The sequence below is a fragment of the Acanthopagrus latus genome, chromosome 5, assembly GCF_904848185.1.
Source record: "Acanthopagrus latus isolate v.2019 chromosome 5, fAcaLat1.1, whole genome shotgun sequence".
Classification (NCBI taxonomy): Eukaryota; Metazoa; Chordata; class Actinopteri; order Spariformes; family Sparidae; genus Acanthopagrus; species Acanthopagrus latus.
The window spans coordinates 24,455,528-24,482,852 of record NC_051043.1 but is presented as its reverse complement, the minus strand read 5'-3'; the positions used below and the strand labels follow the sequence as shown (position 1 = coordinate 24,482,852).

Genomic DNA, 27,325 nt, shown 5'->3' with positions numbered 1-27,325 from the left:
AACGCTCCAAACACAAATAAAACTGTCACAATGCAGTGGTGAAATATCAAAGTACTCAAGGAGCAGATGCATGTCTGCATCTCAGTGCCAAAATAAACTGCAAATAAAACAACGAGAAATGTAAAAGCTGCCAAAGTGAACATGGGTGCCACTTTGTAGGAGTTGATATCCTGACTCTTCGTGTTTTGAGAAGGATTACAACAACCAATCCTGATAGGACACCCACTGATCGGCGCTGTTAAGTATATTTTTTTCCCAAACCACTGAAGTCCTCGACAGAGCAGAATAATGAATCATTGCTCACAATATTATACGTCTAAATGACAGAGACATAATTGGCATCATTAGATTCAAACAATCGCAGACAGGGGGACAATGCAAAGGCATGCAGTGCCAACAAAGCTCTGGCTGAACAGCGTTCTGTAAGGCAGCCTGGGGATCGGTCATTGTCCCCCTGTCTTTCTGCACGTCTCCTTCTGTTTAATTAAAACACTGTGATAATGTGACAGACCCGACAAAGTTGACTGCAGCCACTGATCTCTGCTCCCACAGAAAAGAGTGAACAACAAAGTGGAACCTTTTAGCTATACCACAGGCTGATGTTAACCTTTTTTTTTTTTCTTTTAAACGATTGTAAATGATAATAATTGTCAACATTCATAGGTAAGTTTGCTGGCATGAAGAACCAGGTGAGCAGTTTACAGCATCAGAATATGAAGTCATGAAGGTGTCACTTATGATATAGATGAAATTAACAATGTCTGATTAAGGGTTTGCAAACAGGAGGACAATACAGAGGAATGCAGCGCTAACAAAGCTCAGTTTGACTGATGTTCTGTACGGCAGCCAGGAGGATCAGTCATTGTCTCTCTGTGATTGGTGGGTTGTCTCGGCTGCTCCGCGGCATCACCTCCAGCAACATGGGAATTCTCCCCTGCTGCTGTTTCTCTTTGCCTGCAGAGCGAGAGAGTGGTTACATGAGTGATGACTAAACAAAAGCAGTACAAAAGAAGTCAAGTGAGTAAGTTATCTGACAGCCGATATCGAAGAGCGTTGTCATGATATCAGCGTGCTCACAGAGTGTGCACATTACGAAGGCATCCAAGGGAAACTGGGCTGCTTCTATCAGCGACGTGCGGCACATTGCAGCTCCCTCCGCAAGCTTTGTGCACGGAAGTAAAATCATGCGTATCGGTCCATGTGATCTGCTACATTAATAGCTCAGTTATCGTGTTTATACAACCAGTTTATGCAAAATCATCACACGTGGTCTGTTATGATACTGTGTGCCAAAAATGATGGGATGAGGTGAGATAGGTGGTCAAAGTGATATGCAAACATCTCTATTATCTCTATTAATGTCAACTTAGTGGTTTCCCTATGCAAAGAGCAGAAGTTGCGGCCACTTGCAGTGGCTTCCCCTGGCAGAACAAAGAGGCGGCACCACCGTTCACCCAAGTGCTCAGCATGTTGCAGTGGCTCACATTTATGTGTTTTTAGCAACTACGTAGGAGTATCACAGCATACCATCACTGATAACAAGCCTAGCTGTTTAAAAATGGAATATTGATAATACACTATATGATAATATCATGCATATGATGCATTGCTCTACTGAACCATTTTTAAATCTCCCCTTGTCCTAGCAGATGGTGGTAAAGCACCTTGATGCAGGTTGCTACCCGCCATAAAACAGAAAAGTTGATCAAGCATAAATGTTCTTACGCTTTTATATAGTTTTGGTTACAGGCTCTCTCTTCACCTCCCATCACCACTGAGTGTAGTTCATTTGCTAAATAAGAGACAAAACACTAAAATAACCAAAGTTAAAGATCAATGCACGTAAAAATGGCAGATATAACAGCGACTGTCCAGCTTGTTTGCAATAAAAATCCGTGGTGTGTGGAGGCAGTCTGACTGAAAGTCCAAGGCAACTCTGACAAGTTACAATATCTTTTATTGGTGTTTTTTGCGAGTCTTCGTCAGGACACGATCATGTTCGATAAAGATTCTTTGTAGTAGAAAGGTGTGGGTGCAGCCATTCACCAATAAAGGCTTCTTAAACTAATCAGACTGCCTTGGATTTTCTGTCAGACTGTCTCCAAACACCGTAGATTTTTGATTGCAAGCAAATTGTTGTCACTTTATTTTTTTTTTCAATTTTATCTGTATTCAGTCCGTCTTCAGCTTCGCCGAACCTCCACAACACTTTCTTTTACTTTTACACTTGATCCAGTGCAGCACTCACCGCATTGTTTTTTTTTCTGCATAATATTTGACTTTGGGCAAAGTTAAAGATGAATTTGGCCAAACACATTTAAAAAGTAACTTTCCATAGACGTAGCAAAATTACTGTTATCCTGAATTGCTCAGGCCACGAATATTGTGTTGTGAAAATCTATTAATACTGATGGCCCCATTTGAACACATGAAGTTGCAAGCAACAAACATAAATAGCTAGATGCACCAGCACTAGGTTCAGGATTGTTTTAGCTTTTACATACAGTAGAATAACTCTGTCTTTGCTCCCATTGATCAACTGGATCTGGCCTAATAACAACAACAATAATAATAATGATAAAAATAATAATTATCTATCTCTGTCACTCTCTCACCTTGAAGCCGTTTCAGTCAGAGTCAGTGGCTATAATTATTTTTACCATGAAATGTCTTGTGTGTGCAAGTCTCTCCGTGTATTTCTTGGGGGTGGGGGTGGTGGTTACATCCCAGACATGTTACCACGGTGACAAGGTGCTCCCTGTCGCCGTCGGGTCTCGGCCAAGTTGGGCGCCATGGTGACTGGGTGGTGACAGACTTTGTGACGAGTCTGCTGGGACACCATGGTTGGGTCGACCTTAAAAAACACACGGAGACGCACATGCAATGCGTGCACTTAACACGCGCACTTGACACACTGGCCTTTAAACTAAAAACAGTTGGACTCACATGATGAAGACAGAGGCAGATGCAAGCTTTTGGCATATCACATGGATACACGAACAGCATCAGAAGTAATCACACGCACAGGAGGCACACTCTGGTCTAACTCGCCAAACGGTGTGCTCCTTGCTATTGTGTGTGTTTGTGTGTTTGTGTGTGTGTGTGTGTGTGTGCGTGCGTTCGTGCATATTCTGAGTGACTATTGATATTAAATTGAAGAACAGTTTTCGAGAGAAGAACATTGTCATCACCTGCTTCCCTTCAGCGATGTGAACGATTCCAGGCTTTTATCACAGTTATCGCCTCGGGCCAAAACATATCCAGTACTCATCTATTTTTGTTGATGCTATCACTGTGTGTGTGTGTGTGTGTGTGTGTGCGTGCATGTGTGCATGTTAATGACCCGCCTTAGCACTGGCCTGGTGATTTATATTTCTGTGTTTTTGCATGTGCGCCTGCTTGTCTGCGTGTGTGGGTGTGTGTGTGTTTCCGTGCACACATAGACTCCTACGTAGTCGTCAGACACACATGCAAAACAACCCAAGATAAACAAAACAACAGTAAACTAACTGTCTATCCTGATGCAGATGTAAGACGCACACACATACACAGACAAAAAAAAAAAAACCTTGACCAGGAGGACAGGAGAAGGCAAGGAGCCACAGTTTGAGCTTCCTGCTGTGAGGGGTCACGACCCCTATCAGACTCTGTGTCAGTCTGCCTTTGTGCCCCGGGAAGAGCACACACACACACACACACACACATATACACATGCATTAACTTACATGGTCTCCATGACGATGGCGGGGGCGACAGTAAGGCGGCAGGATGGCGCTGTGGCGCTCTGATGAGAGGACCCAACCTAATCATCATAATATATTCACTGTATCTGAGCTGAATCTACAGGTGTAAGTACATGCTTCATTTACACTTCCGTGTAAAGTGTGTTAGGGATGACTGGGGGCTCATGCAAATTATGTGACATGCACCATAAGTCACGAAAAAAAAAAAAAAGCCGTTATATTTTGTTTTTTAGAATCAATCGCTGTAAATGTGTAGGATTTTTCCAGTTTGTTTGAATATTAAACTTTTTCTCAATTCTTTTTTTAGATGAAAAAAAAAGTCAGAACCACCAGCGAAAATGTTCACTTTCTCATTCTGAAATCTTGTGAGATATCTCTGATACTATTGGAGGCAGTCTAGCTGAGGGCGAATGTGCAGCAGGGAGGGGAGGGGGTCGAGTTGTCTGCCATTGACTTTGACCATCAAGACCAAATAAAGGGAGGAGATACAAATCACCGTCATGCCTTGTTAAGCGAAATAATGCATTATTTTGAGTCAGTTACCAATAAAAATGTACATAGCTCTCGTAAAATTCCTGTGTAAGAGACAATCATTCATTTAGACATGTTACAATCTATATCAACTTCAGCAGACTAATCTGTGTGGTTGGACTCTTTCCTAATGCCATAAAACCTCAGAGCCTTATAGAATACCAGGGGACAAGTGTGTCAGATTGCTTTCTTTTTTCTTTCTTTCTTTTTTTTTTTTTTTAAGTCAAACTTCTCCAAGATTCCACAAAACAAAATATTTAAAGTAAAGATGTATTCTTAAATTCTGATACACGTTAATAAATGTTCAGTCTTTTACATAAACTCTGGAGTAGCCATTAAAGAGCTCCCCGGGAGGAACTGTCTTAAATTTCAGGTCAGACTCTACATAGTTCTCGTCTTAATCATAAATATAATTATCATATTCGTCTTTGTGCTGCTGTACTCCAGTCTGATCCACCCTAATTAACTTTCTGCGACTGCTTAAACGCAGAGGGCTGTACTTGTAATGGGCCGAGAGCATTTCTGTCGCAGCACGTTTCCATATGATTAGTGCAGGACCTCAGACAAAGTGCATAATTATGGTCGTAAAATGGCAGTAAAAGAAAAAAAAATGTGCTCGTACTCACAAAATTGACATCAATAAGAGTATACAAAGCGCATCCACACACAGGCGAAGGACCTTCAAAAGGATGGTTCTCCATACTGGCAGGTGGACCTCCTTCCATCTCTGACAATGTGTATCTGCTGCCCCCTTTTGATCAGTACGTGTATGAAAGTCTCTGACTCACCAGAAAAATAATGGTCAGTTTCTCATCTGAGTGTGGCACCTAGTGGCCAGCCTGCAGAAACTGGTTAATTTAACCAGAATAACAAGGAAGGAGTCCATAACTTAGTTGAAGTGGTTTTTTTTGACTGAGTTAAATAGTTATATAAAACTGGTGGAACTAATTCAGTTGAGAGTGGCTTTATCTCATTCACGTGTGCGATTGCTATTATGGTTAACTGTAACTAATGGATTTACTTTGATAAACTTCTTCTACCGCCCTAAGACAAACTTTGGATGCAACTGACTTTTGTTCCTTGACAAAACCGTCTCTTATTTTTATTGTAGTTCCATGGAAGTGACTGATTAAATTGTAAAAGATTCAGAACAGTTTACCCACTCAGTCTATAACCTGTAAAAAGTGCACAAATGCTTCTTGCAGACGAACGTCAGTCTTGTCGCTGAATTGCAGCTCTTCTATTTTGCACCCACAAAGAGTACATTGTATCATAAAAATACCATTATTTTGTGGATTTTTGCAAATTCCATCCCCTTTACCCAACATGCATTTCCTTGCAGGGTGAATACAGTTAAAGGGTAACTCCACACATTTTCAAAATTTAAGATAACAGGTCTTGGGGAGTCCTACTGCATATATGAAAAAAAGTAGTATGAAGCCTTTAGTGACCACATAGAAAGTATGTAATCTGATTAATTGCCTCCAGTGTGCATTGTGGGTAATGTGGGCACCTGATTCTGAAAGTATTCAACTGACCTCGCATTGCATTTAAAAATATATGCGCTAAACTGATACAGCAGAAACGGAGATATCGTCTATCCACACATTTTTATTCCTTTTTAAAACCCAGTGCCAACACTACCTAGAATGTACCTCACTGAGTAATGTCACTGGAGGTTATTTATCTTTCTCTGAAGCTATGATAGTCTTTATATTTCCTTTTAAAAATATGTATATTTGCAGTAGTACTCCCGAGGATGTGTTAACACATTTTAATGTCTGAAATTGGTGGAATTACACTTAATGAGCAAGCAGTCACAACCACTGACTATAGAAAATCATACAAGTATATAGCAAAATATGGGTTACCTTCCAATGATGGCGTTACATCATTCGTTTTTCAGTCCTTCAAACTTGTTTGGGCTTAATGCCTTTCCTTACATCACCACCTCACAGGTTAAATAAGCCATGTTGGACCGACTCAAGATAGTTCACCTCTTCTTATCTCACAAATACAACCCTGCAACACCATGAGACAGAAACAAGCAACGTAATTTATCAGACTACGCTCAGTAAATAACACGAGTCCTGTCGGAAGGGTTACAAATAATACAGTATGATCTATTTATGATATATTGCTGTTTCAGGCTTTCAGGCTTTTTAACGAATCAAAGCAGAATTTAAGCAGAAACGGAAGTAGGCTACAGGGTATTATCTTGATTCAACCGTGAGTTTCCGTTCAGCCTTTCCTCTGACCAATGAACGAAGCCGGTACAGTATCCTCCACTGCCGCTGGAGTTCGCGGGAAACCGGCTGTAGCTGTGACACTTCAAGCAGTGACACAACTCCGGGTTAAACAATTGTCCTTGTTACTAAATTAGCCTTTCGTTATCCGCTTTAAACTGTCAGGGTTGAACGCGGAGCGCTGACACAGCTTCAAATCGTCGTCTTTCTAGGTCTGCTGCCCGGGCTGTGATGCTAACATCCGACGCTAGTTAGCTTTAGCTTGCTAGGCTGTCTTATTGGCTAACGGTAAACGCTGTGCTTTATGCGACACGGCAGAAAAATACTGCCGTCTACGAAGAGACAAAGGGCTGCCGCTGTCAGGCACGGAACAGACAATGAGCAGGTTCAATCTAGACCGTTTTCGTTTTGACAAGAAGGCGGCGACGACACCAAACAAAGACCAGGATAGCGGCTCCAAAAGTCCAGAATCCGAGAAGGAGAACAAGCCAGGTAACTAGCTGATGTTTAAAAGCTAGCTCACAGTGATGGTAGCCAGATGTGTCAGGCGTGCTATCGTTAGCAGTAGTTAAGTAACATGGTGAATATTAACATGCTGTCAGACTGACTGTTTCCTGCATAACAGTCTGGCTGTAGCCACCCGGGGAACCTAAACATGACAGATTCTGACGTTAATTTGCATTTGATTTGCAACGTCTGTATCGTTACAAATAGGTTACTTAGGCGTAATTCAAGTTTTTAATTCTGACCAAGTCAAACAGCACAGTGCTTTGAAGGCAATGTGTCATTACAAATGGCTACTGGAGCCTTACACCAATGTATATCCACACTGTGTCCTTTCATTCTGTTTTGACATTGTGAGGAGATATAATCACCCAGATGTTGTAAAGTAGGTGATAAGGGGAAATGCATGGGGACATGGGCCAATCAAGACTCTAATATATGATCCCTAAACCAACCAGAGTTTCTGGCCTGACTCCTGAAGTCCTTCAATTTCTACCTTTATCGGTCTTTGCAGGAGTAAAGAGAAGCAGTTTAATTAAACCATACTCATTCTATTGTGTCATTATTTGAGGTTTGATAGTGACTCACTGGGACATGCCGATTATTCTCAAGTGTCATTCCTCTTCCTGTTATTACCTCACTGCATCCTTAACAGTTGTATACAAATAGAAGAGAAGCCTAGCCTACAGTATCCGTAGATCATGATGATGTATCTTAACAATGAGCAAAACACATACATGTGTCGATATACAATCAAGTGGATTCGTCTGCTAACTTTTTTTTTTTTTTGCTTTCCAGCTCAGATGAAACCTGTCAAAACCGCACCAAAGTCCCACACCCGAGGAGTAGTTTTTGAGGAGGTCATCACTATTGACTTGGAGGAGGATAAGCTCTCTGACACAAAGCTCAAAATATCATCAAACAAGACAACTAAGTAAGTGTAAACTAAAAATGACAACATGTTTTCACAAAGTCCAAAGTTGTACTGTCTAACAGTCTTGTTGTTTTTTCTTCTATAGGGGTGCAGCGTCGAAATTATCAAATAATGTGGACTCCCTTGATACAGATGAAGAGGATGATGAGCTGGAGAACAAAATGAGTAGATTACTGGAAATGTTTCCTCAGTTGACAAGAACGCAGATGCTGGAGGTGAGTTCAGACAGAGCAGCGGCCCTGAAACTTTTCAGCACAGATCGCATTAGCCTGCTTTAATTTATGCACTGTTCATAAGAAACAATCCCTCTAATCTCCTTGTTCTGTTTTCAGGTCATTGGGAGCACAAGCACATTGGATGGGGCTGTAGCTGCATGTCTTTTACAGTTTGGTGATAAAAATGGTAAGTAACATATTTTTTATAAGCACATAATAAAATTCCGTGCTGGTTAATTTTCTGTTTTTTGTTTTCATGATATATATACAACAATGTTTGGCTCTTTCTCTGGCCCACAAACCAAATTCAGAACCTGATTCATTACTACTGGATGTGGTGTACAGGTGGAGAAAAGCAGGAAATAATTTCAAATATGTGAAAAATGTAGCAGTAAAAGCGGTTGTAACTGCTCAGCATGCTACCTTTCTCAATAAGTTGGCTGCATTTGAGATCACTGGCTGTTGTGTATCTGTAGCCCCCGACCAGGGCAAGAAGAGAAAGCAGGATGGATCCAGCAGTTCTCAGGACAGTGGTGTAACTCAACCCAGCAAGAAGAGGAGGTCATCATCGGTAAGATGACTTACTCACGCTACCTTCATGGTTTGAAACAGTGTAACAGTGGTATAATTCATCTTGGCATCACACTGCAGGAAAAAACAGTAGACCTACAGTTGTTTAGTTGCTCATTTGGCCACAGAAAAAACATAACAACTTTCAGTTGTTATTTTTATGGAATTACTTAGGAAACGGAACACTCTCTCTGCATTTTAAATCTACCTTTCTCATTTTATGCAAACAAAAGGTTTCTGGAGAAGAAGATGATGAAGGCAAGGAACCGAGCTGGGAGAAGCAGGAAGCCATGGTCAGGAGACTGCAGAAAAAGTTTCCAGACCAGGACAAGGAGGTGAAGACACACAGACACCTTTTCTCACCAGTTCCCTTCACATTGAGTTTCATTGTAGTCCATTCTGATTTTTCCTCTCTCCAACTGTAAATACTCTGCGGATAACCATAACCTGGCTGTATGACTATGAGAATGTGATTTTAGATTTAGATCTCCTCTTAGTGTTTGATGCCTTGCACAATAACTTTCCAGCTTGAAAAACTGACAACTTGTGCACATTTAGCTTAGCTGTGTCCATTTAGTAGTATGAACACATTCTATTTAAAAAAAAATCCATAACATATAATTTAATGTAAAGCAAACCCTAGTTTGTGGAGAGAAGGTAGAAGAAAGGATCTTTTTCTGTGTGCCAAAAAAATGAAATTTCCCAAAACATCCAATTACAGATAATTAACAATTAAACTTGAAGCATTTAGGTTTAAAAAATGTACCATTAATTTCTATTAGCATGTCCTATTTGTATGACCAGATTTATAGAAAATCTGCCTTTGTCCTTTCAGTACGAGTCAATCATCTATTTTCTGTCTGCTTAAAATGACATTTGACACTTGAAAATGTCTGTAAAGCCGTGCCACACCACAATGACAAAATGAAAATTTTCTGCTGACCCTTGCTGTCTCTGTCTTGTTGCAGGAGCTGCGGATGGTGCTGCAAGAACACGACTGGAATGTTGAGGACGCTCTGCAGGTTCTGCTCATGTTCTCAGACCCTGGTACGAACACAGCTGCCATCTTGTCACTGTGACCTCATGTATATGTGTACTTGTATCTGTTATGTGCATTTATTCTGATACCACTTCAGGTTCATACTGTTTTCTGTCTGTCTGTTGTCAGATAATACCAGCTTCAGCTCACCTGAGACAGAAGATAAGAAATCCAGTAAATCAAAGAACAAAGACAAATCAAGCCAGGACCACAGAGAGTTGAAGCGCCACAAAGATCATGGAGACAAGAATAAAAGGAGTGATCGTAAGAACCGCAGAAATAGTAGTGCATCAGAGGAGAGTGCCGATGATACAGATGCTACAAAGGACAGTGAGGACAGCGATTCGGAGTCGGACGACAGCGGACGTTCCAAAAAGAAAAGCACCTCATCTAATATGTCAACATGGTTTACCAAACGTTCTAATTCGGTATCTTCCTCCTTGCCTGTCAAGAAATCGACTACCTCCTCCTCCCTGAAGCCGTCCTCCTCTTCCTCTGCTGCTCAGATGTTGTCCAGGTTTGCCAGTGGGACCAGTATAGCTAAAAAGCAGGCAGCAGAGAGCAAGCAGAAGGCGCGTGCTTCAAATGAACATGTCAGTTCTGAGGGGGAAACTGAGGATGAAGAGGACACAGTTAGCAGTGAGTTTGAGGACTCTGACAGTGAGCTGGACACTAAAGGTGGCATGACAGACCTGAAGAAAGGGATCATCAACTTCTTCCAAAACGCATCGATAGATGAGCTGTCACTGATCGCCGGGTGCTCGGTTAAAAAGGCCCAGAAGATTTCGGAACTGAGACCCTTTGATAGCTGGCAAAGCCTGGTGAGAGAGAGTGTGTGTGAGTGTGAGAGGGAGATACATCAAGTAGACCCCATGCAGGTGATGCATTCATGTCAAATTAAACACTTTGCACACATGAATGCATCACCTTAAACAATGAGGATAGATGTTAAATCATGCTATGTTCATGGTGAAATCATCCCACCGTACACCTGGAAAGTAACTTTGTGACCTTTCAAGTTTCAGTCATACCTTATTTAATTATTAAGCGCACTAGAACAACATCAATTTCTTAGAATATATTAAAGAACTCATCACTTCCTGACATGTCTCCCTTCCTATCTTTTTTTGTTAAATACACAATTTATATTATTATTATTATTATTATTATTATTATTATTATTATTATTATTATTATTATTATTATTATTATCATTATTATTCTTCTTATTATTATAAATGAATTGAATGAATGAAAGTTATACAATGGATACTGTCCTAGTACATTGTTTGATACATCAAATAATTCATCAGAAGAACACTTACTTATACATTTGGTGGTAGTGGTTGATGGTCACTAGATACTTGACAAATTGTGTGAATGACAACTGTATGTGCCTTCGTCTTCAGGTCAGTTGCTTCCATAAGGAAAACGGACTGTCGGAGGACTTGCTGCTGGGCTGCAGAGTCGTTCTCAAAGAGCGGAAGGTTGTCCTGGGGCTCATGTCAAAATGTGAGACCATTTCCTCTAAAATGGTCAAACAGGTCACTGAGGTGATGGAGAAGGGCACAGGGGCTATGAAACAGCCCCGCATACTCAACAGCCAGTGAGTAAAAATGCACATATAGTACATACAATGTGATCATTAAAGGTGCAGTATGTGGTTTTTAACCAGAAAAGAAAGATTTTCAGATATTTTTTATAATGTTTATGCCTAAACAAACCAAACAAAATCTCCTCGTTTTCATGACTGAATAAAAAATTAACCCTAAAGGATAACAAAATTTCATACTGTTTTACTTAGTTTATATTTGGCAGACCCTGCCACCTGTCTAGCTTCAAACAGTGTTCAGGGGATCTTATTTTCCTCTGAGAACAGCTTGTTTACTCAGTTATGGGGAAGATAAATATTATTAGTAGTATTTGGAAATATTAAAATTCTGTGTTTGTATTTTTTTTCTCTAAAATGACATAGTGAACCTTTTTAAAATGATAAATTGGTGGGGAGAAAAATGAAAAATAATGTGTAATCATACAAGATCATCATTTTACTTGGCAGCAAAACTTAGCGTATATAAGGTATTTGAGGGAGGCAGCTATATGATTATATACACAGGATCAGAAAGTGGAAAGACATGTTAAAAAATTCTCATGTTCATGTATGAATTTTGTTTTAAGTGGGGCAGTCAAAAAATTTTCTTTGTTATATAATGAATTAGCCTGATGGGAGGGGCTTAAATAACGCCTCCTCAGGGCGAAGGAGTCTGTCTCTGTTGGGTGACAGAGAAGGTTCATTTTTGCATCTCCTGCATTCCCTTTCCGAAAGGATCAAGGTAGAGCCCTCATGACGGTTTCACTGATGTCACAGTAGTTTGAACAGTTAGTCATATTTGGTTCCATAAATGATACTTACATTTCATGTTTTTTATTTTGCATTTTTTTCCCCAAATGAAAGTTCTGGTTCTTGTTCTCAGTCTGTTATTCATTGTATTTCAGGTACCAGCTAAAACCCTATCAGCTGATTGGTCTGAAGTGGCTGCTGCTTCTGCATGAGCACAAACTGAGTGGTATCCTCGCTGATGAAATGGTAAGAGAGCCTTCCAGGAACCTCTGCGAGTATTACTGGCTGCACTGACAATATTTATGAGGTTTTGATTGTGAGTGAACGTCCAAAACAAATGTAAGACCCCAAACATTTAATAAGCCAAGCAGGACAGCAGGTTTACAGCTTGTTTAATTCACCACTAGAGTGTTACTGTGTGGATCAAAGAGTGTTTTGCGTTGATGTGTATCCTGCAGGTGAATAAACATCAGAGCACACAAGAAAGAAAAGAGAAACAGCAGAGAATAATACATTTGTTGTTTTTTGGATTTTTTTTTTAGCCCCAAGATAGTGAGAAAAGAGAGAACTTTGATTTGTAAAGTTGAGTAAAGCTTCAGTGCTTGCAGTGGAAGTCTGTAAGGATTTTGGTTGTTTATACAGGTCGTACCTGATCTGAAACGTAAATATATATTTATTTCTCTGTCCATCTGGCTTTTTATTTATTTTGTCTGATATCTGTCTGACTCTACGTTTCTCCATCTGTCTCCCTCTTTCACACTCTCTCTCAGGGTTTGGGGAAAACCATCCAGGCTATAGCGTTTCTGTCCCAGCTTTACCAGAATGGCATAGAAGGTCCTCACCTCATTACTGTGCCATCCTCCACACTGGGTAACAATCTCCACAAATCACATTATTTTACTATATTTACTTTGAATTACCTAATCTAACAACAACATATGTTTGGTAAAAATGTTACGCTTAAAGTCATTTGGTTTTGTCTCCTGTTTAAGGTTATGTTTACAAATATTCTCTCTTTCTTGTAGATAACTGGGTCAGAGAGCTCAAGCTGTGGTCTCCAAGCCTCAAAGTTCTTGTCTATTACGGTGAGTCTCTTCATTCATCTTTTCACATAAATATGGTGCCAAACTAATGCCAACCCTGCATTTGTTCTGGCAACTGTACGTGTTCATTAAGTGTGCACAGAGACAGCTGAAGAGGACTCGGTATCGCGTTTGTGCATAAAAGTGTCTTAGCCCATGTTCACATAGGACTAAAGTAGTTATAGGTAAAGGACAAAGCATAAACCAGAAAGTCCATCTCAGGATGACTTATAAAACCCTGAGCCTGCACAGTGCTTATGTTCCTTCAAGGCTTTCCTTTGGAAAGTTATGATTTGTTCTGAACATGCTATGTCATAATGAATACATTTTTTAATGACAATTTCTTGCAGTATTCAGACAGAAATATGGTTTTTACTTATATGTTCTGTACAGGATCAATAGAAGACCGTCGCTACCTCAGACACGACATCCTCAATCAGGATGTTGAGTTCAACGTCATTGTGACCACGTGAGCAAAAACACAAATGATCATATTTACAGAATATTACAGTAATGCTAATGGAGATCCAAGTAAGTTCCTCATGCAAATTGTCAGTGCAAATGAATCATTTTGTTTTATTCTGATTTGCTTGTTTCACAGGTATAACGTGGCCATAGGCAACGATAATGATCGCAGCCTGTTCCGTAAGCTGCGTCTGAAGTATGCCGTGTTTGATGAAGGTCACATGCTGAAGAACATGAACTCTCTGCGCTACCGCCACCTCATGGCTATTAACGTTAGTTCACTTTCAATTTTTTTATGTTTTATACTTCACATCTTACTTTTTTGTATATCTTCCCCACAATTCTTTGCCCTCCTATGCTTCTTCCAGTAGTATTGAATGTAACAGTTTAAGATGTCTCCGTGTCTCTTTCCCCGTAGGCGGAGCATCGCTTGCTGCTGACAGGAACTCCTTTACAGAACAACCTCTTAGAACTGATGTCGCTCCTGAACTTCATCATGCCATCTATGTTCTCCAGCTCTACTTCGCAGCTCTCCAAAATGTTTTCTATGGTGTGTGAGTGCGTGTTACACTGTAGCTCAGTTTGTGTGGACAGATGGTAGCTGTGCTATTTGAAGCTGAATGGCACCGAAAAATTGCAGGCACACCACTTGGAAACACAAGCCTGTCCTCGCCCTTTTTATGTTCTAAACTGAAGCAGCGTTGAATAATAATCAGTCAGATATTCTGGTTTGAAATGCTGAAATACACTTCAGATATAGCATCACTCCGGATACTTCATGAAATAACAGGTTGTGAGAAGAGTCCTCCACTTTCCTTTAGTCCCATTAAATTATTCGTTTCACAAATGTAATAGCAACAGATTTTTTTTCTTTTTAAACACCAAGGCAACTTCAATAGTAAATGTATTTTTTGGCTAATCTGAATGTGTGATGTTGTCTGTTTGGTGTCAGAAATCACACGAGGAGCAGAGCAGCTTTGAGAGGGAGCGTATTTCTCAGGCAAAACTCATCATGAAGCCTTTTATCCTACGAAGGGTCAAGAACGAGGTGAGTTACTTGTGTCATAAAACATTGGCCTGTGGCCGTAATGTCAGTAATCCCACTCACTGGTACCCTGTGTAAGTATTATGATCCCCTTATCGTCTTTTCTTCCTGTAGGTCCTCAAGCAACTTCCAGCCAAGGAGGAGAAGGTAGAGTCTTGCTCGATGAGTGAGAAACAGCAGGTTCTCTACAAGACCCTCTTTCAAAAGCTCAAGGCTACCACCAGTGGAGAGAGTAAGCCTGATTCACTGCTCCCAGTTGTGCATCACATTATTGTTTTGCATAGATCACAGAAATTGATGTCTGGTTGATAATGCCCCTCGTGCCTTTTCTGTGCAGAGCGCGAGTTGTGCAATGTGATGATGCAGTTGAGGAAGATGGCCAACCACCCTCTGCTTCATCGACAGTACTACACCACGGAAAAGCTCAAAGCCATGAGCAAACTCATGCTCAAGGTCAGTCCTACTCCCACTTCCTGCTGTGTATTTTACATCAAGTAGTTTCACAACTACCTTCTCTGGCTTAGCTGGCTGATGACACAAACATTTAAAAGAATTTGAAGTATTTGATTAGTTAAATGAAATAAATGAACACAGAACATGTTCAAAACCACCAGTGCCACAACACGATAGGGATAGCAGAGCATTTTTCTGTTTATACTTTAACACACTTTGTCTTGTTATTCCTCATTAATGTCCCTCTTTTTACTCTTTCCTCTGCAACTTTCTCTCCCCCCTTACATTGTTTTCTCCACTCTTCTTTCTTTGCCCCCACAGGAGCCTACTCACTTTGATGCAGACGCTGCTCTGATCCAGGAGGACATGGAAGTGATGTCAGACTTTGAGCTGCATCGTTTATGCCAGCAGTACTCCTCCATCGGCACCTACCAGCTTGAAACCAGTCTCCTGCTTGACTCTGGGAAATTTCACCACCTCACAGAGCTGCTGGCCTCACTTAAAAACAAAGTAAACACAAATATGCAGAACCATGTCACGACACATGCTTTTTGCACACAGATGTATATCATGTAGCATAACTTCTTGCATTTAATCCTACAGGGAGACCGAGTGGTATTATTCAGTCAGTTCACCATGATGCTGGACATTGTGGAAGTGCTGCTGAGACATCTTAAGCATCGTTACGTCAGACTGGATGGATCCACTCCCATAGCTGACAGGTCAGAGTCGAACAGTATATCAAAGTCAGATAGATTGGAGCCAACAAGCCAGAACCATTACAAATTTAAGCTTATAAATGCAAAAAATCTAGCCATTACTTAGATCAAGAAAATTGAAGCAATGTTTGGTATTCAGCTTCATCATCACACTATAAATGTTGTAGTAATTAAACTCATCTCTTTGTCCTGCAGGATTGTGTTGATTGATGAGTTCAACACCGATCCTGACATATTCGTGTTCCTGTTGTCAACGCGTGCCGGTGGCCTGGGCATCAACCTCACCTCAGCTAATGTCGTCATTCTTCATGACATCGACTGCAATCCCTACAATGACAAACAGGCAGAAGACAGATGTCATCGTGTGGGCCAGACTAAGTAAGATGGAGTCTATTGCTAATACTCTCCTAATGTAATAAGTCTTGGAATTGGAATTCCCTCTTATTATGTCAGTAATAAAACTCTGATGAGATTGATTAATATTAATGTAATTCCAAGATTAGGTGCTCCAAGTATTGATTCACGGCTGTGACTAATGTACTTCACTGTGGGTTTCAGGACTGTACAGGTGATTAAGCTGATCAGTAAGGACAGCATAGAGGACTGTATGCTGCAGCTGGGCCAGAAGAAACTAAAGCTGGAGCAGGATATGACCACTGCTGAGCAGGGTAAGAAGACGTGCACACATACAGTTGTTTTCTTGACTCCATGCACACCTCACATATCACACACATCTCTGCATTAAATACATGAAACTGACTAAATTTTACTAGCAAAAACCAACAAAAAGAGCCACGATGATTTCTTAAGTAGTGTGTGTTAGAACAGTAACAACCAGATTTCACTGGGCTCGTCAGCACTGCTCTTTTGGGCACATTTGGTCGCTGGAACTGATTGTGGTCGTTCTAGTCAACGCTCGTGTGTCCACCAGCTGCACCATGGCACATTTCAGCAACGTTCCAGAAGCGCCTCCCATCTTTGTTCTGCAAAAAATACGCACCAAGTCTATTTTTGATGAAAGAGGACCACATTCGTGTTCAGCTACGGAGAGTAGATAGAGCCAGTCAGGAGGTCGGACAGTGGAACAGCATGGTGCATCCGGTGAAATGACAACGTAAACACAAGCTGAGCAAGTCAAAAATATTGTGCAGGCATGGCCTGGTTCCGCTTTTGGAACTCTTCCAGTAGCTTATGAACAAAACAGTGCCACACACGCCACGTAAGAGAGACGTGTCCAGTGGAATCAAGTGATCATTGTTAAGGAAAGAGGGCAAGCAGATTCAAGAACTACGTCTACTACATGCTAAACCCTGCAGAGGTGGCGGTAATGAAGAGTTTTCCCTAAGCAAGTATTTGTTGGTGAAAGTGTCTCGGTTACTCTTAATGGCAAAACTAAATGAAAAAAATATATTCAGAACAGACGGTTCAGCATTTCAACAGTCAGATAATGTGTAAATATAGAGTGAACACATTTGTAAAAATGATCAGTTCAAGAAGAGTGAGAAGGGAAAGATTCCTCTTCCAGGACAGACAGACATGGAGTGGAAGCACTGTAGTATAGAACCAAAGGCAATAGATCCAAACCTCAAGGGAAGTGATCATTGGTGTGTCACATTGGTTATCCATACTTCCTGGCACTCTCATTGTTTGAACCAGTTGACCTGTCTTTGCACTAACCCTCTGTATATGAAAACATATAAAACGTGAACATTTGTTCTTTAGGTGATGAGGGGACCATACCTGAAGATATGGCATCTTTGCTCAAAGCCTCACTGGGACTGTGATACAAAAACACATGAAACTGGTGACAATAGAAAACCCCTGACTGATGGTATTCCTGTGATTCTGGGCAGACTTGAGTGTTCTGACTGAACACATGCAACTACTGATAACCATATGCTGCCATGGGAAAAAAAACAAAAAACTTCTGATGTTGAGATCTGATTAACTGTGTAGAATGGTAGCTGTGCCTAAAACACTATTTTTACAGTTTATGCTCATACTTTGATTACGAGACTAGTAACATAGAGGCAATACGACAAAAAATGCCTTTAAATATTATGCACTCCTACCTGTGATGTGAGTCTCAAGCTGTAGAAACTTGAAACAAAGTGGTGTTTAAAAGTTCAGACCAAACCGTCAGGAATGCAGCGTGAGTGCACCATCGAGCGCGTCGACTGAAAAAAGTATCACCTTTTGAGTTGGTTTAATCCACACAGTGTTACATTATTCAAATAAAAGTACCGTATGCTGGTCAGGAAATATTATGCTTACAGGCTGTCTTAAACAGATGAAATATTTCAAGTTCAAGTAAGGATGTTATGCTTACATGTCTGAAGAGGCGTTGCATGGAAATTGGAAGATTCTTTACCATCCTTCATACACACGTTTGCATCTTGTCACTTTTTTTTATATAAAGAAGAAAGTTTACATTACAGAACGTTTAAAAAGTCGCAGGTAAGGCAACTGTACTGGAAATGTTGATATTCCCATGAATCTCCTCGGCGACCAATTCCCATAAAGCATTTTACACAGCTGAGGTTACATGAAAAAGTATCTGGAAAATTGTATTCTATGTCACTGTAAATGTAGTGTGTTGAGTTTCATCCTGAGGTCATATTTTAAGTTACTTGTTCAGCCAAGGCAGACTGTTTGACCTTTAGAAGATACATGGTTGTGTGGGTGTAGTCAATGCATTTAACACACAGATATTCCAGATTTTCTAGTGTGTTTAACTAGAAAATCAAAATATGAAAACAGAACGTCTTTTATGAATGTGGTGCTTGAATTGGTTTCTTCTACGCCTTTAAATATCTTAAGCCAAGTGACACAGTGAAGATGACTGGAAGAAGTAGCTGCTGCATTTATGTACTGTAAAAGTGGCTAGTGTGTTGTGAGTGTACAAGTGTTAATGTAAAAGCTTTTATGAGGTCATTTGTATGTTTTTAAGGTTCCTGTTTGAACTGAATAATAAAAATTTGAATAACTGTTTGTGTGGTCATGCCTACAGCGGTTCAGCACAAGCCGCTGCCACTGAGAAAATGATCTTTTTTTTTTTTTCCGGGCCATTTTGAGACTGTCATCAAACCCACAAATGCTGATTCTCCAAATACTCAACTAGCCAGACGAAGGCTGAGGTTTATTGCTTTTCAAATTGGCACACTAGTTGTGAGAAGTAATTGCTCAAGGATTTTCTTATGACCAATCAGGCTTTTATAATGATAGCCAGAGCCATTTCCAGCTCAAATAGTCATTTGCCACATTTATAATGTCTGCACTGTATTTCTGATCTATTTATTTGAATAAAATTAGCTTTTGTTTCACAGTAAGGTCTGAGATACTCAATTGGAATTAGTTTTGATTAAACTGGAGTTTATATTTAAAATGTTATATTTTAAATTTATATTTTTTTCATTGGCAATATGTATTATTGCTCAATTATTACCCAATTATGTGAATCAAGGTAAGATTAAGTATTTACTTGTCTAATATCTTTAAGTGTTCTTGGTTTATTTACTTCTACAGCTTATAGAAAAGGTGATGATCATTGTGGTTATCAGTGCATTATCGATATAAATCAGACCTAGAACCCCTCAAAGTGACACACACAGTAAATGTCCATAATCAAAATCACTTTATTTTGATATGTACAATAGAATCACAAGGGCTTTGGTTAGTTAATCTCCCTCTGCACAGGACCACATATATACTACATACATTTATACTCCAAGTCAGACACTTTAAAGTTCAACATTAATCAGTATGAAAAAAATACTAAAATGTACTATATACATAATAACCTACTCTGCATTGGGGGAGTATCGTCCACACCTGAAGCCTGTCAAGTGAGCATCACATTTGATGCTGTAGGAGAAGTAGAGGACACCTTTGCTCAGCTGACAGCTGAGAGAACGACTTCCTCGCTCAGGGAAGACAACACATATACCCGCTACATCATTGTAGAGCACGTCCCTATCCCACACTTCAAACCTCAACTGCTGACCCAACTCCACTGATCCAAAGTCAAAAGTCGCGTTCCACACTGGGTCATTGTTGTCCATCACCGTATCTGTCTCCTCATACATGTCGTTGTAGAAGATCTTCACGTAGGCGTCCGTTTTCGTGAAGGTGTCTGCCTTCAGGCCTGCAGCTCTCTGGATCACCAGTCTGAGAGTTCCTCTGCCAGCCCGTAGAGGGCAGCAGTTATGATCCAAGTTGGGAGTCGGGGAGCAGTTCTTGGACCCAAACTGGTCATCCCTCAGCTGGTTGTCTTTAATATACTCCTCGACGGTGCTTCTCAGATTAGCACTGATCTGTGAGTCCTCAACCAGATGATGCAGAGGGAAGATGGCGTAAGAAACCACATCAGGGTTGTCATGGAGGCTGTTCATCCAGCTGTTGTACGCCTCAGACGGGTCCTCCTGGTAGAGGATGTCTGGGAAGTACCTCTCCCCTCCGATAACCTCAATCTTATGGGTCATGAAGCCTTGGTAGAAGCCCATGCTCATGTTACCCTTCAAGAGGTTGTCACACTTGTTGGAGAAGGATGCATTGGCAGGGAGGAAACCAAGAGCCATTCGGAGTTCAGCGTTCAGACAGGTTTTGACTTCGGACTCGGAGAAGCCTTTGAGTGTGGCCAGGCAGGTCCTGAAGGCAGTGATTCGCCTCACCTTACCACCAAGCTGGACCTACGAGATGTGAACAAATAAGACTCATCATCTAGATCTACTATTTCAAAAAGACATTCTTCAGCACCAGTACTACAGTATCAAATGTCTGACCTGGTGTATGTAGTGCGTTCCATAGGTGTCTATCAGCCGTCTATACAGGGCTCTGTTCTGGCTTGTATTTATACTCTGTGGGAGTCTCTTCAGATGCTTTGTGAACTCTGCACTCAGCTGTGGATGGTCAGCCAGCCTGTAGCTAAAAAAAAACAAGACGTGTGGAGTTTAACCATAACACAACGAGGATATTCACTGTTAGATGAGAAATAATAAACAGTCGAGCTCAAGCTGTTGTAACTTGTAGCGGTGCAAAGAATGTTTCTTTTGTTTAAGTTTGAGTGACTTTCAAACCTTTTTTCTTAAATTGCCTTCTTTCCAAAATCTGTTTCTCACAATTAAAAAAAAATCTCCACACTATATCTAAATTATAATTCAATTTCAATTTATCAATTTTCAGCTCTGAACTATATCCTAAAAAGGCTTTTGCCTTCTTTACATGAAAGGTCCTATCTGTAAAACAGTTGATTATCGAGTCTCATTCCCAACGATATATGATTAAGGGGCAATTAATCCGGTATTCATTTTCCATCTGTTGAGTCTCATTTAAATTTCATTAATGAATATTGGATTGAGGGTTTTCTTCAACCCAACTTTACCTGTAGTAGGTGCAGCTGATTTCATGGATGGCAAAAGTGGCCTTGTCCACACTGTGCTGCGAACGGGCAAACTTTGCCAACTCTGAGCGGCTTCCGCCCAGCACCGCATTGCCAAAGTTCTCCAAACTCAAACCCACGCCCCAGTTGTTGTTAACCAGGGAGTTGGAGCTGCGCAGCAGGGAGTCCACAGAGTGATGGAGGGCACTGGAAAGCTGCTTACTGCAGCGGCTGAAGGGGCGCCAGTCGAGCACTGCTGCTGGGAGCCTCTGAATCTGAGCAGACAAGGAAAGGCAGGATGTAGAGTGGGATGCAGGTGGCGGAAGAAATAGTTACAGGAAGTGTAGAATAGAATAGAGGGAAGAAAACCACAGGACAGAAGGAGCTAAGAAAAAGTGGTTAGGATATTAAGTGAAGGGAGTTTGGACTGAAAACCCCATGGATAGGAGAGAAGAGGAGTTTTACAGTTTGTACCTGTCCTTGTTGGAAGCGGTTTGGACACAGTGTGCAGGTGTGGTTGTCAACCAGATGACCTTTGACATTGATGACATACGCCCCTGTCCGACGCATCCGCACCACATCAAAACCCTCCCCTGCCAGGTTGTGGCCGGGAACAAAAGGGGCTTTCTCACACTCTGAGCCTGAGCCAATCCGACAGCCCTGGACCCCGCAGACCTCCATCATGACCAGTAAAGCCAATATAAACAGGAGGCGGTTGCTCTGCTGGTATCTTGCAGCTTGCATAGTTACCTGAGTGTAACACAATGCATAGGGTGAGAAAGTAGTCAGTAAAATCTGTATTCCCACAAATATCACCAATTTCCACAGGTTTACCTGTAAGTAGGGTAGCTCTCTTAACAATCAAAGATGAAAAAGTGTCACACAGTAAACACAGATGAGCCTCTAATCCTCTCTGCTTCATAAACCGGAGTAATCCTGCCACAGATGTTGTGTCAACTCTGAAAACGTGCACAGCAGACAGATACACAACAACACGACAAGCACTCTTACCTTGGACTGTAACTTATCTATCGGCCTTCAGATTGTGCCCTTGTCCTCTTTTAGAAGCTGTCAGTCTGTAGCTTCCCTTGCCCTCCTAAAAATTCCTCTCCAGACTCTAACAGCCAAGAAAAATACGTGCCTCCCCGTCTTTGCTAACCCCATCGACGGCACAGCTCACTGTAAACGATGAACTGCCAACTGACTAAACTCTTGATCCTGCTGGAGATGGAATCACGGTTGAGAGAGCTTCGGCTTTGCTGGGAAGCTGTGCTGAAAGCCTGCTGGGTGCACTCTTTTGTCTGTCCTCCGCCTCATGAAAAAGACGAAGGAGGGAGTTCCTCTGCTTCAGGGCTATGTATCTCTCTCTCTCTCTCTCTCTCTTTCTCTCTCTCTGTCTCTCTCTCTCTCTCTGTCTCTCTCCGTCTCTCTCTCTGTCTCTCTCCCTCCCCTAAGGCCTTAAAAACAAACTCACTCATGCTGAGGAAATTGTTATGTTCATGACCCAGCTCTATGAATCCCTCACAGCTGTGTATGAGTGTGTGTGTGTGTGCATTTGCATGTGTGGGGGAGGGAGATCTAATCACGAGAGGAACGATGCACAGTGGTGTGAGCACTCGTTACGGGAAATGGCTAAATGTATGTGTGTGGCTGTGCATGTGAGTGTACAGCACGTGCAATCTGTGTTTGTTGGAGTGACTGTGTATGTGTGTTTTTGTCTGTACAGCGTCTGAGCCGGCCTGTCTGTGCACTGATAACCTTACCAACACCATGAGGTCAGTTTTGCCATTGTCTATTTATGGATGTGGGTGGAGTGTTGGTGGTTTTCTCTGTAAAGTCTCTCTGCGCTCTGTGCAAGAGGATTCACTCAACATGAGGCAGAGGAAGATTTGTTTTTTCAACACGAATAAGCCGTTTTATTTAAAGAACCAGTTTGTGTTTGAGTGCCACGTTTACGTTCTTGCAATTTTGCATTTTGTACCTCAAAACTTAGGTATAACTACACCTTTATATACATCATACATATCACACAGACCTGTTAGACACACAAATAACTGAGGAAATAGGGCACTTCTGAGGTTTTCAAACAGAGACATACAAAGCACAAACATAACAAACTCATTAAAACATATTGTTTTATAATACTTTAATTAGTTGTTAAGTGCAGCACAGGGAGGTTTGATTGACACTTACAAAGTCTATTTTAATCAGAAGGTACAAAAATTTAAAAACTTAAAAAAACAAAAAATAAATCTTTCATCCAATGATTCTTTTGTTCATATTAAAAAAGAGACTTAAATCACCTGTTAAAACATACATAAACAACATATTGTACAAACAGTACATTCAAATAAAACATTCAGTTCTTCATGGGGATAGAATTTTTTATATACTACATTGCTTTGCACATATTGGCCTCTTGAGGGCGGTATTGGTTCACTGTGACCTCTATAAAGAACTTCTGCTTTTTGCCAGTTGGTTTCAAAGGCAGCTTGCTGCTTTTTAAATGACACGTTATCTCTTGCTTATGAGTGCAAATACGAACTTAGGCTAAACAACAGCTTAATGTACACATCATGCTACCAGTAGATGTGTTGTTTAACTTGGACATTTACAATGCATAGCAGTTGTTATAATGCAGCTTTGTGAATTGCTAATTGGTTCAATAGACATTTCAAACAACAATTATTAAAGCACAACCCAACTGATTCAAACAAGGAGCCCTTAAAGATGAAAATGTTCCACTCCTGGAAGCTACATGACATTGATTTTTGAACTGACAATAAACAAGGAAGTCAAAAACAAAAAAATCTTGTCAAACCATGTGAACATATCAAGTGGTATGTTTTTTTCTTAAGCTTACTGTGTCTCCCTCTCACCTTCTTCACACTCTACCTCCTCACGTATTTCCTCATAGCCTCGAGCTCTCGTAAACCCAGAGACCCTCCTCCTCTTCTTCACCAGGACTACCACCACTATGACCACCAGTGCCATCAAACCCATCACCCCAAAGGCTACTCCTGCCTTTTCTCCACTAGACATCTGACTCAATTCTGGGTTAAACTGGCGCACCATTTCCTGGATTTCCTCTGGTTTGGCCAGTTTCCATGCCTTGGTCTTCCCCACTCTGACCCAGGTCTTGTCTTCTTCAGTCATCACCATAACCGTGTTTGTGGACTGCATGCTGACAAGTGGAGCATTAGTGAAAGGAGGCAGACGGATTGGCTTCAGCTCTCCACCTGTGAACAGTCCTGACTGGACACAGTAAAGAATTTCACAGCCGTCGCTCACCGTGGCGAGATGCTGGCTGAACCTGGGAGGGCAGCGACGTTGGGACCCTGCCAGTGGGTTGCTTGCCTCACAACTGAAGAGGCCTCCAAATGGTACTGAGAATCTGGTGGCAGTTTCATAGTCGTTACTCACACAAATCATTTGGCCATCCGAGAGAAACTTTAGTGGAATGAAGTTTGCGGGACACCTTTTGGCATTTGTGAGGGGGTTCAGGAGAGAGGGGCTGTAAATGCCTCCAAAAAGATACCCTGAGTTTTCTGGGGCCTGTCCGTTCACAGAGCACCAGTAGGTGTTGATGCGAGCGGAGCGAACATGGTAGTTGTCTTGACACACTTGTCGATGGCAATGTGAAAGGTGTAAAAACCCACAGCGATAGCGTTCGTCATGGCAGTCGTACGTAGTGTAACCCTGCTGTCTGACTTCTGATCTCAGTAAAGTGGGGGAGTACGGTGGGCGACAGGAGAAGGCACCTGTGTCAGGGTTTTTCTGGGCCAGGGCATCACATAGTGGACCTGCATCTGAGCTGAGCTGAACACACTCTTGGTAGACACCACCAAAACTGAGGTTTGTAGCGGGGCCCTCACAGGATGAATCATCAACGTTGGCTTGGAAGTTAAAGTTCTTGGAGTTGACGTCGACACATCCAGGACGTGTGTTGACCTTGTAGTATCGCTCTATGGCCTGACTCACTCTATGAGCCACTTTGCCAACTGTTGGCTGTGGCAGATCAGGGAAGGTGTTGGTGTTTATGAAGAAGTGTAGGGGAAATCCGGACCGATCAATAGAAACCAGGTTGTTCCTGATACTTTCCTGCCACTTCTGCAGAGTGATGCCAGGATAGAATGGTGTGCCGCCATGGCTCTGGATGAGTGAGTACGTAATATTTGACTGATATGTTTTCAGTGATGAGCTCTGTTGGGCACTTTGACTGCTGATGTCAAACTTGAGTTTGTCAAAAAAGTTTAAGCCTGCCTGTGCCGAGATAGAGGAACTTTCTGACACACTGTTCAACACATATGAAGAGCGGAGGTAGTCTTCTTCCACCATCGAAGCCCCGGCATCGACACTAGTGATAACATGGGTTCCGTAGTCCAGCACCATCTTCTCTGAGAGATAATCAGCATTCCTTGTTTGGTTGTTTTCAATTGCGTCAGCTATGTCTTTGGCTTGTTGAGCAAAGCGTGTGTCCAGAGTGAAGTCTGGATAAGCCTTAACTGTGTAGATGAAGTTACGAACCTTTGAGAAAAAAAAACAAGATTGTGTTTTGCTGAATACCATACGCCATACTTATTTGAGCTTCTTAAGGTGCTTTTAAAGTGACATCTCTAACAACAGGAAATGCAGATAAGAAATTGCCTGGGTTAATGCGCATTGATTTCTGCTACTTGGTCCTACAAACTATCAAATGTCAAAGGGCAATAAACATCTGTATAAGTAATTGTAATTCTAAGTAGAGTGTGGCTTCCACAGCTTTGTGCTGTAAAAAATATGTTCATTCATCCAAAGAATGGATAGTAAAAACTTACCTGCACTCTGGCTGTAGTTGAAGAGTCTTTGACCTGATGGGTTTTCATCCTCTTGTTCTCTGTAGAAAACTTTCCATTCAGCACAGGGACGAAGGATATGTCTGCGTTTATGCTGTGAGATGTCGAGCTTTTCTGATCCAGCCAGGAGCTGATTATCTCTGAGTTTGTCTCCACGCCCGTCTCCTTGTGCGGGACGACAAACACCTCATCTGGGATGAGGTAGAGCCCGTCTTCAGTTGTCTGGCAATGGAAGTAGCTGATGTTCATGACTCGACCGGCATCCATGTTCCGGAGGTTGTCCCAGCCTCCACCTGGCAGCACCTCCAGCGCTGTGATAGAGAGGTTGGTTGAGGCGCGACATTGTCTGAGCCAGTTGGTGGGACGGCTGACCGGGACTGAAGAGCAGACATGAAGGGAGAGCACCAGGAGGGTCACCGCTGCCTTCATGGTGGCTGTGTGAGAAAAGACTTAAGACAGCTGAATATAAAGTTCAGGTTCCTCCTCCTCATGTGCAGCATGTCATGTGACAAAGAGGAAGTTCTTTATGAGAACCGGTTGGGGAACAGAACAGTTTTTGGCTTTCATTTACATGTGTTGTGTACAGATTTGTTTACTTGTAAGCTATTATTAACTAAAACGGAACTTGGTGCATTTCCTAATGTATGCTTATGATTTTATCTTTCACAGAAAAACAGCTTCATATTTATAGGCAGTATCATAAAACCTGCAGTATTGGAGCTGTAAATCAGTTTTAGATGGTCTAATTACATGATTTATGTTGTGTAATCCTTCACTGAATTCAGTGCTTAAAGTAATAGAGGTTTGTTGAGATGAACTCGAACGTAATATGCAGATGTCACGAGAACTTGCCTGAACATGTACAGTTGTGATTAAATGAGACAGTCTGAGGAGGAACACCTGAGCCAATTGAGAAAAGTCACATTTGTCAAGAGTTTCTCCAAGTACACAAGAGCAGTGCCTGTCAACCAGTTATACTTCAGTTTCACTCTTCAGTTCTCACTCATTATTACCCTACCCAAAAAGCAACTTGTTACAATTTGAAATCAATTTAATTGAGATGGAGGAAATTAGATTTAAGTTTAACATAAAACCCAGCAGACCATTGCTTAAATGTGCACATCTGTGGTTGATCTATTTGTTTCACATAATTCTTCGACTGTAAAGGTTCACATACAGGGGTTTATCACTTCCTCTTATTAAAGGGAATTGAAAGCAGGCATGAA

The 27,325-nt window shown here is 41.4% G+C and overlaps 3 protein-coding genes and 1 long non-coding RNA gene across 6 annotated transcripts; 1 reads left to right on the top strand and 3 right to left on the bottom strand.

Moving 5' to 3' along the window:
- Positions 1-597: 597 nt before the first annotated feature.
- Positions 598-6,891, bottom strand: LOC119019892. 2 transcript variants are annotated; one of them, XR_005075180.1, is made up of 4 exons: positions 6,146-6,891; positions 3,726-3,802; positions 2,616-2,854; positions 598-954 (listed from the first exon to the last, which is right to left on the bottom strand). It is a non-coding gene; the product is annotated as an uncharacterized LOC119019892 (long non-coding RNA). The 2 variants fall into 2 exon arrangements; XR_005075181.1 differs by having other exon boundaries at positions 2,661-2,854.
- A 6-nt stretch (positions 6,892-6,897) lies between these two features.
- smarcad1a (SWI/SNF-related, matrix-associated actin-dependent regulator of chromatin, subfamily a, containing DEAD/H box 1 a) lies at positions 6,898-18,876 on the top strand. Its single transcript, XM_037098849.1, has 23 exons — positions 6,898-7,012; positions 7,823-7,958; positions 8,044-8,173; positions 8,291-8,360; positions 8,650-8,744; positions 8,977-9,078; positions 9,712-9,790; positions 9,912-10,603; positions 11,192-11,388; positions 12,279-12,369; positions 12,894-12,993; positions 13,149-13,208; positions 13,599-13,674; positions 13,807-13,942; positions 14,089-14,220; positions 14,623-14,718; positions 14,830-14,947; positions 15,053-15,168; positions 15,490-15,678; positions 15,772-15,890; positions 16,083-16,265; positions 16,446-16,555; positions 17,610-18,876. The coding sequence occupies exons 1-23, from the start codon at positions 6,898-6,900 to the stop codon at positions 17,669-17,671; spliced, it is 3,204 nt and encodes a 1,067-aa protein (XP_036954744.1). The 3' UTR covers positions 17,672-18,876.
- Positions 18,877-19,506: 630 nt separating this feature from the next.
- prf1.5 (perforin 1.5) lies at positions 19,507-22,682 on the bottom strand. Of its 2 annotated transcripts, none has more exons than XM_037098242.1 (5): positions 22,276-22,682; positions 21,739-22,014; positions 21,268-21,539; positions 20,669-20,810; positions 19,507-20,575 (listed from the first exon to the last, which is right to left on the bottom strand). In XM_037098242.1, the coding sequence occupies exons 2-5, from the start codon at positions 22,006-22,008 to the stop codon at positions 19,688-19,690; spliced, it is 1,572 nt and encodes a 523-aa protein (XP_036954137.1). In that variant the 5' UTR covers positions 22,009-22,014; positions 22,276-22,682; the 3' UTR covers positions 19,507-19,687. The 2 variants fall into 2 exon arrangements, with proteins under 2 accessions (XP_036954137.1, XP_036954138.1); XM_037098243.1 differs by lacking the exon at positions 22,276-22,682 and adding an exon at positions 22,099-22,253.
- Positions 22,683-23,391: 709 nt separating this feature from the next.
- Positions 23,392-26,737, bottom strand: LOC119020113 (macrophage-expressed gene 1 protein-like). The gene is made up of 2 exons (XM_037099234.1): positions 26,082-26,737; positions 23,392-25,791 (listed from the first exon to the last, which is right to left on the bottom strand). Exons 1-2 carry the CDS (start codon positions 26,526-26,528, stop codon positions 24,124-24,126), a joined length of 2,115 nt encoding a protein of 704 aa, XP_036955129.1. The 5' UTR covers positions 26,529-26,737; the 3' UTR covers positions 23,392-24,123.
- Between the last annotated feature and the right edge of the window lie 588 nt (positions 26,738-27,325).